The 16,887-nt window shown below is 37.0% G+C and overlaps 1 protein-coding gene across 1 annotated transcript in view; it reads right to left on the bottom strand.

Annotated features, from left to right (window-relative positions):
- Positions 1–259: 259 nt before the first annotated feature.
- HSD17B4 (hydroxysteroid 17-beta dehydrogenase 4) overlaps positions 260–16,887 on the bottom strand; it is a 67,036-nt gene continuing 50,408 nt past the window's right edge. The window contains exons 19-24 of the mRNA XM_070935713.1: positions 15,871–15,977; positions 14,312–14,398; positions 12,137–12,223; positions 10,584–10,722; positions 2,940–3,067; positions 260–762 (exon numbers count right to left, since the gene is read on the bottom strand). Coding sequence (XP_070791814.1) covers positions 673–762; positions 2,940–3,067; positions 10,584–10,722; positions 12,137–12,223; positions 14,312–14,398; positions 15,871–15,977 — 638 coding nt within the window. The 3' untranslated portion in view covers positions 260–672. The remainder of the gene's footprint in view (positions 763–2,939; positions 3,068–10,583; positions 10,723–12,136; positions 12,224–14,311; positions 14,399–15,870; positions 15,978–16,887) is intronic.

Genomic DNA, 16,887 nt, shown 5'->3' on the forward strand with positions numbered 1-16,887 from the left:
TCCAAAATTCTTCAGTTTATATAATTTTTTTCTAAATAACAACTTAATTCAGTTTAGTCTTTTTTGCAGGTTGCAGACTCACCAAGCGTATCAAAGTAAAATACAATAAAATACAGCCCTCCTATCCCCTTAATATAACCAGTAATCAATCCCCAGTAATTTGCTTTTTAGCAAATGATGAGTTATATAGGCTAAGGAACTAATTAACTAAGAAATCTGTTTTACATCACTGATAGGAAGAAGAAACAAAATCAGGCGGTTAGTATCAAACAAAGTTTATTTAATTCCATAAGAAATATATTAATTGCATTTTTAATTAAAGAAGAATAAGGAAGAGACATAAATCAAGTAGTATCCCCTATAAGATGCTCTCATAATGAATTGTATAATAAAACCCCATCATCTGCAATATTATGGATACTAGCCAGAGGAAGTCTGGTACAAAGCCTCACAATATAGAATAAAAGAGAAGAAACAGTAATAATTGACTGTCTGAATCTGCAAGAATCAAGACTACTTTCATCTTAGCAATAAAGTGTTTTGGAAATTATCTAATACAGAATTAGCATAACATTTCAGGTTGTTCTAAAAATGAAAGAGCTGCTTCTTTCTCCTTCTTGCTGAAATTGTTTCTTTTTTTGCTTCAGAAGGTAAATTATTTCAGCAGGGAATTCACAGCTTTGCATATTGTTGGAATATCGTCTCCAGTTTCTGGCTCAGCATGATGTTTCCTTTCACTTTTAGCTTACCAGTGATGAATGCCTATAAGTAGGAAGAGGAAAGAAAAACAATTAAATGTGCCTGAAAGTGGCACCTTAGAAACAGTTAAAACTAAGACCAAATTTGCAATAACCACAATTATGCACATACTTCAACTGCAACCAAAGAAATAAAACCCAATGACCTAATGACTATTTTCAATATCCAATGTGGTCACCTTCATTAGATAACTTTGACAAGATTATGGAGAAGACATAAGAAGTAGAAAAAAAAAAAGCAGCAGAGAGGGAAGAGTTGTTCCTTTACTTCATTGTGCTTAGAACCCTTTATACACAAATAGTTTTTACTGTACCAATAGATCCAGAAATGAGGAACTTGCCTTCATTTTGAAAATATGAGAATAATTTCATTTGGGCTTTAAATATTATGCTTTACAGCCTTATTACCCGGAAAGCCAAATCACTGTCATGAAACCCCTATAATTGCAATGTTTTAATATTGCATTCAAGAAATCAGTAATGCTTCCAATACCTCTAAACACACAACCCAAAACTAAATTCCACAATTTTAAGAAAAAAGGCTGAAATCTGGAGTCGCTGAAATCTCAACTGATGTGTAATCTTAGCCAAATTTATTTTTATGATGGCTTTGATATCTGAGCTACTGTGCTTGAAAATGTTTCAAAATTATGCACATCACATATGAACACAACTCCCCCCCCCCACCCAAGAGGGAAGAATTCGGGGGGGGGAATGAGACTTGTTGCATACTGTATATGGAACACTTGCAAGTTTAGGTTTACCAAATTATATGAGGTTAACAAGAGATTTCCATATATATTCCTTTTTGCACAGTGAAAATAGTCCTTTTTCAGTTAAAAGAACATGAATATATTGCTCCCTCCTTCCATTTCCCCCCAAAATAAAAATCCTGGGAGATAGTTTAGGCCAAAAGAAAATGATTTGCCTAAAATTATGTATTTTTTCCCTTACTTATCTTTTTTTTTTTTAAATTTATTCCCACTTTTCAAGTTGAAGTCATGCAGGCCACATGACCGTGGACCAGGGGTGAAATGCTACGGGTACGGACCAGATCGCCCGATCCGGTAGCGATGGAGGCAGGTGGTTCAGAGAACTGGTAGCAAAAATCCCACATGCCCAGCTGAGCCGCACAATCATCAGAGGCTTTTTTTTTACTTTTAAAAGCATTTTTTCTACAACCTCTTCGGCCGAAAAAATGCTTTTAAAAGTAAAGAAAAAAAGCCTCTGATGATCGCGAGGCTCAGCTGGGATCATCAGAGGCATTTAAAAGAAAAAAAGCCTCTGCTGATCAGGCAACTCAGCTTGGATAGTCAGAGCCTTTTGAAAGCATTTTTTTACAACCTCTTTGCCGAAGAGGTTGTAGAAAAAATGGTTTTAAAAGTAAAAAAAAAAAATGGCCACGCCCACCCAGTCACATTAAATCCCCCCCCCCATCAAACCATGCCCACAGAACCAGTAGTAACAAATTTTAGATTTCACCACTGCCGTGGACATGTGCTGGCTCAACAGCCCTTGAAACGAAGATGAGCACCACCTTCTACAGTCGGCAATGACTAGACAACTAAAATCTGACTAGACTCCTTTACTTTTACCACTTTGCAAAAACAGGTAGTCCTCGACTTACAATCATTCATTTAGTGACCATTCAAAGTTACAACAGTACTGAAAAAAGTGACTTATGGCCGTTTTCGCACTTAGGAACAATGCAGCATCCCAGTGGTCACATGATCAAAATTGAGACAGTTGGCAACTGGCATGTATTTATGCCAGTTGCAGTGTCCATGGGTTGCAGTGTCCCTGGGTCATGGGATCCCTTTTGCGATCTTCTGAAAAACAAAGTCAATGGAGAAGCCAGATTCATTTAACAACTGATTTACTTAGAAACTGCAGTGTTTCACTTAGCAACTGTGGCAAGAAATGCCGTAAAATGAGGCAAAATTCACTTAACAATTGTCTCACTTTTCAACAGAAATGTTGGGCTCAGTTGTGGTCGTAAATTGAGGATTACCTATACATCCAAAGTTGGATCATATAATTTAAAGGAGACTTAACATTATTGCAGTGTACAACATGACTAATAAAATGTTGGTTTCATAGCAGCAGCTAAGTACAAATGTATTTTAATTCTGATGTTCTAATTAATAAGTCACAGTTTGCTGCAAACATTTGTATGTATACCTTTTGTGGATTGATCTTGCCTAGTATTAAGTTCACAAAGTCTTCATCTGAGGCAGTGAAAATAGTATCAGCTTTTCCACGGGCAGGTCCTTGGTATATCTCTCCAGAGCCATTCTTTAAGTCTATGGCTGGTGGCAAAAAAGATACCAAAAAAGAAACATTAAGAGAAGGAAGAAATGTGGACTTAATTATTTAAAACTACCGCATTTTTCTGTGTATAAGACGCACTCTCCCCCCCCCCAAAAAAGTGGGTGGAAATGTCTGTGTGTCTTATACAGTAAATGTTGCCGAAGCCCCGCCCACTCACCAGCCCCCACCCTTTGGCCCCCGCCTGCTAGCAATTTGCCTCCTTGCAGCAAACAGCCTGGTCAACTTCAACACAGCCTGATTTAGCACGAGAAGATGATTGGCGGTTGGATCGGCCTCCCAAAATACCATCTCTATCAGCTGTTCAGGCTGCGGGGATCGTCATTGCCCATCACCACTGCTGCCTATCGCCGCCTCCACGTGCCCCATTTTCAGCCCATTCCAGGCGGCAGGGATCAGCCACTATATATGCTGCAAGGAGGCAAATTGCTGGGAGGCAGATATTTTTTTTCTTGTTTTCCTCCCCAAAAGCTAGGTGCGGAGCATCTTATAGTCTGGAACATCTTATAGTCCAAAAAATACGGTATATATAGTAGCATTGGAGGGAAAAAAGTTAATGAAGAAAATTAGAGGACAAACTGCATGTTTCCTGGGAAACATATTTTTCTACCCAAAAACTTTAGTTCAAAATGGGTGCTACAGTAAATGACAAAATACTAATAACTAAACAAAATGAGTTTAATTTAAACATTGAATTAGTCTTAACAGTGTTTTTAAAAATTAAACATTAAATAGGAAATAATATAGTTACAGAAACTATGAAAACCACTCTCTTACCACTTAGTTTCAAACTTCTAACCATAGACTTCTTAAATTAATTTAATAAAGCACAGAAGTAATAACATATACCTAATTATGTGCATCCTCTGCAATAATTCTAGTCATTAATCATTCTAATTTCTGTATTAATGTGCTAACAGAATGGTTGGAGTTAAAGCTTTCTATACTGACTTTTCCCCAGGTACTCAAGCCCTTCAGATCATGATATGCTATTTAAATCTCCAATTTCCCAGAGACTACCTTCAATTCAAATATCTTAATAAAAATATTGTACATTCGCTTTAACAGCTATATATTCAAGAAAGCTTTCAGAAAAAGCACTGGCATGTTCTAAACTGATTAAGGCAGATATTGGGAACATTTAAGGCATTTTGTTTCCTAACCAATCTGAGATATGGGCTGAGCTGTGATTGGTATCTTTTATCCAACTGGAATCAATTCAAATTGAATTGAATCTTGTCATCTTTCAATATGAATCACAAATTCCAATTGAATCTTAGATCACTTTCTAATTTGAAATTTAAATAGCATCTTTGCTGATTTATCCATTCACGGGGTATGCACCATATTATGACATGAACATACCGTATTTTCCGGCGTATAAGACGACTTTTTAACACATGAAAATCTTCTTAAAAGTTGGGGGTCGTCTTATACGCTGGGTGTCGTTCTCCTGTAACCAGGCAGACCAGCCCGAAAGGCTCTGATGAGCCTTAAATGGCTCTGATGAGCCAAGCTCTGACCATCCCAGCTGAGTTGCCTGCTAATCAGGCAACTCAGCTGGGATCACCAAAGCCATTTAAAAGGAAAAAACTTTTTTCCTTTTACATGGCTCTGGCGATCCAAGCTCTGACGATCCCAGCTGAGTTGCCTGCTAATCAGGCAACTCAGCTTGGATCGCCAGAGCCATGTAAAAGGAAAAAAGTTTTCCCCGTCCAGCTTGCTTACCTTAGCTGCTAGTCGCAACGCTTGCCTTGCTTCACTTGCCTGAATCCATTCCATCAGCAAGCAACTCCCTGCCTGCAATCAAGCAGGCAGGGAGTTGTGGACTTCAACTTCCAGAATTCCTCAGCCAGCAAAGCAAAGCTGGCTGAGGAATTCTGGGAGTTGAAGTCTACAAGTCTTAAAGTTGCCACCCCTGTTCTATTGGGTAAGTTTTTTTCCCCTTTGGGAGCTTTAAAAAAAATAGTTAATTGGGGTTTTTTTTTAGTTGTTCTTTTTTAGACCTAGCCATTTAAAGTTTAAGAAGTTTTAAATTTAGCTTTCATATAAAAATAAAATAAAATAAAATAATATTTGTGCAGCTTTCTGAGATTTAGTGTGTTTCTGTAGTGTTTCACTCTAACTACACAAACACACAAAATCTCACAAAGCTGTATGTGGAATTTTTTGTGTGTAAAGTGTGAAAGTTGGGTTTTTGGGCTTTTTGTGGCTGTGTGAGGTTCCTGCTTGTTGCAGGGGCCATTTTGAGCCAGTTGATGTTTTTTAATTTTTATTTGGTGTGCGTTGGAAGAGGGGTAGTCTTATACGGCGAGTATAGCCCAAACCCTATATTTTAATAGGAAAAGTCGGGGGTCGTATTATACGCCCAGTCGTCTTATACACCGGAAAATATGGTACTTTTCTCTTTTGTAACCCTCTAACCAGTGAAAGTGACCAAATGGAAATAATAAATGAACTGGACAGGCTTTTCAGCCTTAAATGTGACTGTTACTCACTGGGTATGCACTGACTACAGTTTCCAATTAAGTAAGTAAATGACAAATGCCTTAAAGAGAGGACCCATGAAATTCATAAAAAAAAGATTGTGTTTTGGTTTATGATTAATAACTGTAATCAAATAAACAGCTAAACAGATCTTCCAGTTCAATATGCCAATATCAACTACTTCAAGAACAATAGTCATGGAAAGTCATCTGACTTGACCTGCAAAGGGAGAACATAGGACAAAGCCCAACCCACACCATAGGTTCTTTCTACCTTCAAGAAGCAAGTGCTTTTATTTAAATTTATTCTATTTAAAACTGTTAATTCTTCTTCATGGACTTTTTTTGCTGGTACTTTTCTAGATTATCTAGAACGTAGTAGGGAAAGTATTATTTCTAGTTAAGAATGGATTTTAGGAGGACCCCTTTTATTCTATTACCTCTTATTATATTTGACAACACAGTATCAGCAGTAGAGTCCTTCAAGTTTTTGTACTCTATAATCTCCCAGGATTTGAAATGGACACCCAACATTAGAACCATCATTAAAAAGGCACCACAAAGAACGTTCTTTCTGCATCAACTTCAAACTGCCCTAGGACCTGTTGTTACAGTTTTACAGAGGAATTGTTTAATAAGTCTGTCATTTGTACTTCTGTAACTGACTGGTTTGGTATAGCAACCAAACAGGACAGGTACAGCCTCCAACGGATAGTTAGGACTGCAGAAATAATAATTGCAATCAGCCTGTCTTCCATAGTAGATCTGTATATTGCGCAGACCAGAAGAAAGACTGAGAGAAATAGCTACAGACCCCTCACATCCTGGACATAAATTGTTTCAACTCCTCCCCTCGGGATGCTACTATACAACTGCAACTACAAACAGGGACAGTTTTTTCCTTTGTGCATCATTGCTAAACATCTAACTTTCACAGTACTGTCTAATGTCTATGCATATTTATCCATGTTGTATGACTGTAATATTACTATTATCCTTCTTATCGTCTTTACTACTCCGTCTTATTGGTATTGGTATTGATATTCTGTTGCTTTGTATGTACATTGAGAGTTTCTGCACCAGAGACAAATTCCTTGGGTGTCTAATCACACTTGGCCAAATAAAATATTCTAATTCTAGGTGTGGTTAGAATGCAGTATTGCAGGCTAACTCTGTCCATAGCTAGGAGTTCAATCTTGACCGGCTCAAGTTGACTCAGCCTTCCCTTCTGCCGATGTCAGTAAAATGAGGAACCAGACTGTTGGGGGTAATATGCTGACACTTTAAACTGCTTAGAGAGGCCTGTAAAGCACTATAAAATGATATATGTCTAAGTACTATTGCTATTGATAGTCTATTCTAATTGGTGCTCACAAATGCTGTGAAACTGCAGAGTGGAAAAGAAATACACAAAGGCATTTGCTCAGATAGTGGGCATAAACTACTCGATGTTAAATCTTATATTTGAAAAAGAGAGACATGGCTCTACAAATTATTAAATATTTTTTATCATTCAGCCTCACAGAAATGTGCTGGATTTTCTCCACTGAATTCTTACTGAAAAAGACATAACCATCCAAGATTCTAATTAAATAGAATATTTAAAAAGTGTTTTTTCACAGTTGTGATTGGGAAAAACAGAAAGCAGCATACATACTTTTATAAATATTTAAGGAGAAATTATTATTTAATTCTGATTTCCTAAACTCCTGTATATTACAGACTTTCTTTAGTGAACACGCATGCAATATTGCAGTATTTTTTGCTGTTGTTTTTTCTTTAAAACAATCAGTTTCACGAGTATCCTGAATCTCAGCCAAGTATATCTCCTTTCTTCAAGAAATACCACTATTTCTCAAAGTGTCTGATTTTCAAAGTCCTATTTCCTGCACAAGATGCACTGCCAAAATGATCTACTGCAAGGTACCTAAGTTGTCAGGAATCATGATGTTAGCAATGGAGAATGTTATGACAAAATTGTGTTCTGTCAATTCATTTTCATGTCTTGCAGATTTTCAGAGCTATTTTTTTCTCTCACCCCATATAAGGAGTGCAAAACCAAAGACAGTGTCAATTATTATTCTTGTATGGACCTGGCAGATTTAATTATGATGTTGTGGGAATCTTGCCATCATAAGGCAACAATTTGGAAGCTGCTTTATTCTCTTCCTACAAGTTATATTTTCATCTAAGCTAATTTTATTTAAAAAAATTTTTTTAATATATAATAGTTTTACATTTACCAATGCACATGAAAAATCTGCTTTGACCTGATTAGTTTGTTTAAAAACCTGCTCCACTTTACCATAACAATTGCATAATACATATACTGAAAGAGCTAAATCATGTTACTCATTGTGAAGAACAGAGCTTGATCAAGGTTAATGAAACAGAAAACAATTATTTTCTGATAGAGACATTTTGTTAGAGGATGTATGGGTAGAAATACTGGAACTTAGCTGAATATAAATTGTCTATGACAAGCGCATATTGATAATTTAATGTTTTGGACAAGAGTATAAGCAACAGTCAAAACACTATTGGGTAGTATTGAGTTTCAGGATTTAGTGACTGTGGTCCAGACAGACTTTGTGAAGTTTCACCAGCAATTATGACTACGCAGGCCTGACTCAACAGTTTGATGCCGATTGGTGAGGACTATCTCTGATTGGTTCTTTGTGCCTGATCTGGATTGGTCATTTTAATGGTGTTTATACCTGATTCGTCCATTGTCCATGCTGGTTGGTTAATTTCACCTGCACCAATTGGAAACTAACTCAGCTACAGATCAGTCAAAAGTCAAATCACCTGGCTATAAAGCCCAGTCAGTTTCTGCTCAGTTGCCTGTGGTCTATGTAGAGACCACCTTGCCTCTGAAAAGGCCAGCCACCCTTGCCTGTGAAAAATCAGAAAAAAACTACTGTCCAGATAAACCTGGAAGTTCAACACTGCCCAACAGGTACCAGCCATGAAGGTCTACACCAGTACATACTCAGGAAATCCTAGATTCACATTTCACTTTACCCACAAAAACACTAGGTGACTTGCTCTCTGCTAAACTATAGTCTCTGCTTATCATCAGCAGTATGGGATCATATACTAGCACAGGCCAACTATACATAGTTTCTGTTTAATTGAATTTACAGTGCATATGCACAGTACTGGTTTATTGGTGTTCATGTACACAAAGTTCTGGACACTTCAAAGATGCTGCGTAAATATAAATGCTAAAGAGCCTCACAAAGCTAGTCCATCAGGGGAGGAAAATGGTCCTGATTTAAACAGGGTATGCCTGTTTGGGAGAGGAGGGAGGGAAGTGGAGACAACAAATTGTCCTGATATATCAAACGCATTTCTGTGCAGCCTGCAAATAAAATCTTGTTATTATTAAAATAAGCTGCTAAAAGTTTTACGGTGAAGAATTCCCACTCCCATTGCAAATATTAATTCTAGTTCACATACTCCAGCCGCTAAGGGACACTAATGAAATGAAGAGGTTGGCGTGATACAAGGGAGGAGGCTACAGACAATTGCACAAAGCAATAAAAGCTTTTTTGGCAGTCATGAATTTGGGAAGAATAAAATATTGGCCATGTCAACCGGAACTGCAAATCATTTCCTTAAGGGCTTTCTCTCCCCCATCCCCTTCCTGATATGCAGCCCAAGGACATCAGGCAAAGTTGCCAGAGTTTCAATCACCGCCCACAACAGCTACAAACTGCAGGGTCTCTGGAGGTAGCCAGAGCTGTCAGCAGCCACACGGTCCAGAACAGCAGAAGGCCAGGCAACGGTGGCAAGGCAAAGCCAAGGTAGGCTGCAACACATGGTTAACGATACAAACAAACCTAGCAGATCAGGCAGGAAAAGAGAAAGTGCCAGAAGCTAATATATGTAGTTAAAATTCAGTTTTACTAGCTATTAACAACAGAGGACCCAAGAAGAAAGGTTGTGGGGAATGACAAAGATTCTGGGAAGTAAAAACAAGCAAGCAAGCATTAACCAAAGTTAACGAACAAAAATGAGAGGGGGGAAGGAAATTACACTCAGGTTTGTTATCATAAAAATGCCACTCTGAAAGGGTAAATTATAGCTAAAAATTAAGCTTAGCCAACTGCCTTTTCCAATTGCTGCATAAATTCTCTGTGGATATTCAGTATGAAAGAAAGGCAGAATTTAGGACACAATAATATTTGGGTCAATCTATCTCATGTCTGAATTGAAATATCAACTAGCCAGAACCTATGCAGTTGTTTTTTTTCCCATCTTCCTCAGACAGATGCTGACCTAGAGGTTTGGCATTCGAAGCTTTGCCTTTTAAAATGGACTGGGACTGCTCAAAAGCCAAGGGTGGTTCCAGAAACATTTCTGCTTTGGGCCTAAAGACAAGGGAGCTCAATTCCCTATGCACTTACTATTTTTGCTCACATAGAATATTCTATAGAGACTGTTTTAGGTTTCTTCTTAAAGGTAATTTCTGAATTTAAATCTTGGCCGCATATAAAATATATCATAATAATATTAAATGTTTATGATCTTGTGGCGCCACATTACTAGCTGTCCAGGGCCACATCAATCAATATTATTATACCTTGGTTAAAAGCAGGTTTTAAGCAAGTCAGAATCTACTTAATGTGAGGACTGCCAGTATACAATTTAGCCCTGGAAAACAAATTATGATAACAGCAACACAAAACATGGCATTCATTCAATTATTAGATTGAAATGCTGCCTTTCCTTCATAAGTTCAAGGTTGTATAAACCTTGTCATATGCCCCCTTTTTTTTCCCTGCAACAAATCTATGTGACAAGTTGAGCCAAGAGATAACAACTGGCTCAAACTTATGAATGTCCGTGGCCGACAAAGGCACTATTACAATTACAATTGTCAGTTCTAGGAGAAGTGAACATTATGTCACTGCTTTTCAAATAGCGGGATTTAGAAACAAGATTCGCTAATTCCATTAGAGGACATAATAAGACACTCCATAAATTAATTAATCTTGCAACTTACTCCACTGCACTGCAGGCTTGTTATCCTTATTGATGTTCCACTGAAATACAGCATTTATTTTCTTCACCAGCTCATTTCCAACTTCTTTGATACGGCGACCAATTTCTTCAAAAATAAGATTGCTCTGCAACTCTGTTGCCTAGCATATAAATTGAATGTTCTCTGAGAGATATTGCGGTTACCAAACCACCCAAGCCCCCCTCACGTCCATATTATTTAAATCAGCCACTTTTATATAACATTATAGCACCCTACCCCACTAATAGAGAATAACTAAACTGAAAGAGAAAAGAGATCAATATGCTGCTATTCACTAAACAGTTCAAGTCATTCACAACCTGGTCATCTTGTGGCATTACCTATAAAGCCTTATATGCATAGGATACAGCTACTTTGTGGCACTGCCTATCTTCCCTAATATGTGCCTGTCTACTGGGGGGCAACAGGGTTTCTGTACTCTTTCCTTCAATTGAACATCTGGAAGTGTACCTTCTCTATCGCAGTTCCTGTCCTATGAAATGAGGTTCCTCCTGAGTTCCAGGTAACTCTCATAGTACTAATACCTTGGAGGGCCTTGAAGACTTGGCTATTTACCCAGGACTTTGGTTAGGAAGGGCATAGTTACTTTTGAGGAGTAAGTGTGTAATTTGTTGCTGTCTAGTTTTTTCATCCATGTTTTTTTCCATTTTCTCATCTTTTGCTGTATTGTTTTATAATTTTAATATTTTCTTATGATCAGCTCAACATTGGCAGTTGAGCAATGTATGAAATAGAAAGATGTAAGAGAATAGTAGAAGCATACCAGATTTTAAGCTAAATCATTATGGAAGACTATTGGGTAGATAAACTTTTTACCTATCGTACAGTCTAAAGACAGAGTATTTTTGAACGTTGTAGCAACCAAATATATTGGTCAACTTACAGAATGGCATCTATCAATAGAATGCACTCTTCATATTTTTGTCATGATTCTATAAACCTCTAGGATTGAGGAATATGCAGGGTGTAGATATCTGAGTCTATTTCACTAATTGTAATGCTCTGATACACTTTGGGATATAGCCCATTTAAGTAATGTGGAAAATTTTTGAAGTCTTTTTTTAAAACCTGAAATATTCAGATTATCCTCCCTTTCAATTTACGTTCACCAAAGAAAATGCCAAGTGAATGCCAATACTATTGGATTAAGAATGCACCGTTCTGATATGTTTGAATATTGTTAATAAGCCTTGATGCTCAGATGTAGAAAGGGTTCAATTCAGAGAACACAAGAGTTGACTACATAACTAGCAAGAAGAATATGAGTGGCTAAATGAAAGTGGCCTCAGCAGTTTAAATAAATCTCTTTTTTGTCTAATGCAGAGGCAGAATTCTCACAGAGCAAATAAACAGATATTGGCTACATGGAAACAGGCAATACAATTTGGCTTTTTTGTGAAAGAGTAAATGCTATATACAAAAGTTATTGCTATTGCTATTTCTGACAGAAAGCAGACATAAGAAAACATAAATCTGGAGGCCATCATACCAGAGGCTACTCGTGTTTTTCCTACCTCAGGCTCCTTAGCTGAAGGCTGCATAGAAGATGACACTAGATCCACATAAGCTCCTACGATTGCAACATTCCCAGTTTCTTTGACCTGTAGAAGGAAAAAAATGGAAGTGGGTTTTTCATCTCCATGACATCACAATTATAAACAGGGTTAATTGTTATGCTTTAAGTCAATTGAGAAATCCTCTCCATTCCTTTCATTGCACAATTTAGGTCAAGAAACAAAGCAACACTTTGAGGGGAATGAAAAAGTGAAGTAATTAGAAATCATAAAAGGCAAACCTTCCTAAACATAAAACAATTGTTCTTGCAACTATTCATTATGATAATTCAAATATCAGTTAATGAAAGAAAATCTACAACTCCTGACACAATTATGGATAAAACCCGCATGCACAAAAAAGAATCACTTCTAGTATTAAATGTAGATTTATAAAGAGCAGGCTGCACATTTTAAGCAAACTGCAAATGGAACAACAAGCTTCTAGCATTTAATAAACTGCAGCCATTTAACTTGGAATCTGTTTTGTTTGTTTCAATAAAATACACTTTACGTTTTTCAAAATCTTTATTTACTTCAACAGCTCCACAGCAATAGCTCTTCTCAGTTTGCTGTGGGCTTTTTACGAAAATACAGGAAGGAAATGTGTTTTAGAAAAATTGAGATGAATGAAAAATAAAAGTTGGAGGGGGTGGGTGATGCCAAGAGACTCCAAGCCAGGGGCAATATCAACAAAGCCTATTTACAAGATTTTTTTTTTTAAAGGCCAACAAAGTCTGAGTGTGGCTTTTAAGAGAAAAGAGATTCAAGCACATGAAACAGGAGCTTTTAAAAGCTACTCTAATTCTCTCCCCCCCCCCATTTTTAATGTAAGTTTAAAATACAAGATAAACTCTTCAAAGCAATGGCACTTCAATTGTTATATCAAGTCCTATGAAGAGAAAAAGAGAAGTGAAGGAGATTATCTGGCAATATGGCAGAACACTTAGGGGTTTCCATGGCCAAAATCCTAGTTTCTGGTATCTCTGCTTAAAAATAAGGATTGGGGAAGGGATCAGAAAACTTTCTTTAAACCTCAGATTGCCCCCGCCAGATAGTGAAGTAAGGTCAAGTATCTTATGATATAAAGTAACTTTAAATTCTTGATTCCTTTTATTTATTTATTTAATTTTTTAAAAAATTATTCATTGGTGGGAAGACAGCAGCATTGACCAATCAGTCAGTTTGGAGGACATAACAGAATGTCGAGTGGAATTTTCTCCAGGGCTTTACTTAGCGGCAAGTCGGTCAAGAAGCTGGAGAACTAGTTAGAAGACATGCAGAGAAGGCCACCATGAACCAGAGTTCCATCCCACATTGACTTGTGCTGCCCTTGTCTCTATTCCTATGTTTGCCCATGGCCTAACACAAATCATGCCTAAGAATGAATGTCATTATGCCTCCAACCCAATTTTATCAATGGCCATACATGCATCTAGACATTTATTTTAATCTCGAACATTGCGTCTCTAGCCCACAAGCAATAGCAGTTTCACAAACAGGAATAGAGAGGATTGTCCAGAATGCCAGAGATAAGAAACTATTCACTTTTGAAACTGAAAAAATAAATATTGGTGCAAGCAAGCCACCTCAACCCAATAAATATGCTGGGCAACTCGCACTATTCTTAGTCATGATGATTGGAATTGTAGCACAGCACACCCAGAAGACACAGTGTATGGTTAAAACAGGTTTCAAAATGGAAAAATGGAAAAGGGTTATTGTAGGATACACCATGTACAGTAAATGCTGGTAATTAAAAGGGAATGTTCAGGGAATGAGAAATCTTCATTATATTCTAAAAGTGTTTTCTACTTATATTTCTACATATATTCTAATTATGTTAGTATTAATTATCTAAAAACAAGATATGAATAATATGAATGTATCAAGATAGATAGGCTGAATTTAGATACATGGCTACATGATTTTTCCTTCCACTTTTCATCACAATATTCCTTATGCGGTATCTAAAATTCTCCACATGCAGTTTTAAACAGTTTTAGACACTAAAAGAAGTTTAAGTTTATATGTTTAGGAAGTCTGCATACAAAAAGAAGCATGTTAGTTTCTTCTGTTTATTCCCCAATGAAATCAGTGAGATTTGTACAAAGGCTATACTTTTGAGACTCTGACCTTGGTTTGAATGTGAATTCTATTTCCTTCCTTCCACATTTCTGTTTGCAAAGTTTGCCCTGGGAAAACTGGTTTTGCAAAACGAATCTGTCATAAGAAAAAAAAATCAAAGAAATTAAATATAGGTAAAACATAATTGCATAACACAAACATTAACCTTTGCAACTTCCCCTATTTTTGCTACAAGAAGTCACATACAAGAAAGAAAGAAAATGCAGACAACTTTGTTGTGAAGATCCTGCATAACTTCATCAAGCCAGTAGTATGGGCATCTAAGGTATTTTAGGGTAGGCGTTATCTGTGCCATGGAGATATGGCTAGGACAATTGGCAGAGACTATCCTACTGCTATGACCTTCTCTTTTTTATATAATAACCAAATATCAGCATGCAGAAGATAAAAACTGAAACCAGTTTTATGGAAACTGTTCATAAGGTACTCTGGAGTATGTAAACTGTATTTTAAGAGTTAATGAAGGGCAAAAAAACCATCAACAGTTCTAAAAACATGATTGATGCATATGTATACATTTGAGGCAGGTTTGAAAATTTAATATTAAGAAAAGTGTATAAAAGTTGTGAAGCTACTATCAAAATTGTCTCACTGTGTAATAATTGTCATGATTGGATATTATAATAAACTAGAATTGTCAAGTCTTGAATTATCAAGAAATCCAGGAGAAGCTTAGAAGTCATTACAGTTTGATTCTTGCTTTATCACCTAGGAGTGGAAAATCTATGGTCCCAGAGTCTGCTGAATGACATCTCAATAATGGATCAGCCAGCGTGGCCCATGATAAAGGGTGCTGGCAATGATGTCAGAAACATTTTAGGAGCCATAGGTTTCCCCATAGCAGGGGTGAAATGCTCCCAGTTCGGACCGGATCGTCTGATCCGGAAGTGATGGCGGTAGGTGGTTCAGAGAACCGATAGCAAAAATCCCTGGGCTCCCCATGCCCAGCTGAGTGGCGCAATAATCAGAGGCTGTTTTTTTTTACTTTTAAAAGCATTTTTTCTACATCATCTTTGGCCAAAAAAATGCTTTTAAAAGTAAAAAACAAAGCCTCTGATGGTCGCGCTCAGCTGGGATCATCAGAGGCTTTTAAAAGCATTTTTTCTACAACCTCTTCGGCCAAAGAGATTGAAGAAAAAATGCCTTTAAAAGCCTCTGACCATCCCAGCTGAGTTGCCTGATCGTCAGAGGCTTTTAAAAGCATTTTTTTCTGCAACCTCTTTGGCCGAAGAGGTTGTAGAAAAAATGCTTTTAAAAGTTAAAAAAAAAAAAAGTTGGCCACGCCTACCCAGTCACATTACCCCCCCCAAGCCATGCCCATAGAACCTGTAGTAACAAATTTTAATTTCACCCCTGCCCCATAGGATGTACCAAATTGGAAATTGAGCCTAGTTTGTTTGTTTGTTTTTAAAGTAACTTAAAAACCAAACAATAGTTTACAATTCTGGCTTGTTCAAACAACATAGCATGCCATTTTTGTAATTTTAAGAACTGTATTTAAGAAAAGTAATCTTCTATACTTAATGAAAACACGAACACGTACAGACCTTAATTGCCTTGAATTTGGTCACATCGTTATTAGCAAAGTGTTTCAAAACATGCCTTCCAGCAAATCCCAAAGTACAAAGTCCATGCAATATGGGCTTCTGAAATCCTATTAGGAGAACACAATTTTTTCTAAGAGTTTATTTCTTATTTACATTCCTCGGTTTAAACACAGACTCTACGGATCATGACTATTTATTGTTTTGCAAACCTACTCATATGCACACACGCACACAGAGTTAGAATCTGTCTGCCAGGAAAAATCCTGAAATTTGTACAGATGGCTACATGAAATCATTTCAATATAACACATTGCTGGCTAAAGGACTGTAATCCAGTCACTCTCCAAAGCCTCAACTGGTGCATAACACAGCAGCCAATTGGCTAACCAGGATTCACAGTGTGGAACTGGAGAGAACAAAGGATATATATCATCAGATCAAAGCCTGCCTTATATAGTTTTTCGATCCATGAAGATACCAACAGAAATCCAATAAACAGGCCATAACTATAATAGCACTGCTTGTGGTTTCCAACAGTTGCCTATATTGTAATATATAGCCTTGTAACTAGGGCTTAGAAACAGCTTTATCCTCTATGAATGAATTTGCTCAATCTCCTTTAAAGCCATCTGAGGTTAAAGCTGGCAATATATCTTGAAGTAGTAAATTTCCTTTATTTTTTTGAGAAATAAAAGGTACTGTGCAGAGTTAATTCTGGTTGTATTTAAATGCTGTGATCTATAAATGTCTTGACCTCCTGTGTATGAAAGACAATATTCTCTTTTAGGAAATTTCCTCTTTATTACATTCTACTTCCACGGTGTTCCCATCTAGTAGAGAAGCCGAAAAAGTATCTAAAAAGTCTGCTTGGTGACTCCCTGTTCATGGACCATCTTTTCCAAGAATGCAGCGTTCCTTTTTTTGTTCTTTTGGTATTAGATAAAAATAGTCATTTCTCCACCCTTCAACGTTTCATTGTTTTAATCACTATGAGTTAATTGAAGATAAATTTATTTT

Source organism: Pituophis catenifer, unplaced genomic scaffold (genome assembly GCF_029215685.1).
Source record: "Pituophis catenifer annectens isolate HBS135680 unplaced genomic scaffold, rPitCat1.0.hap2 SCAF_2, whole genome shotgun sequence".
NCBI classification, from domain to species: Eukaryota; Metazoa; Chordata; class Lepidosauria; order Squamata; family Colubridae; genus Pituophis; species Pituophis catenifer.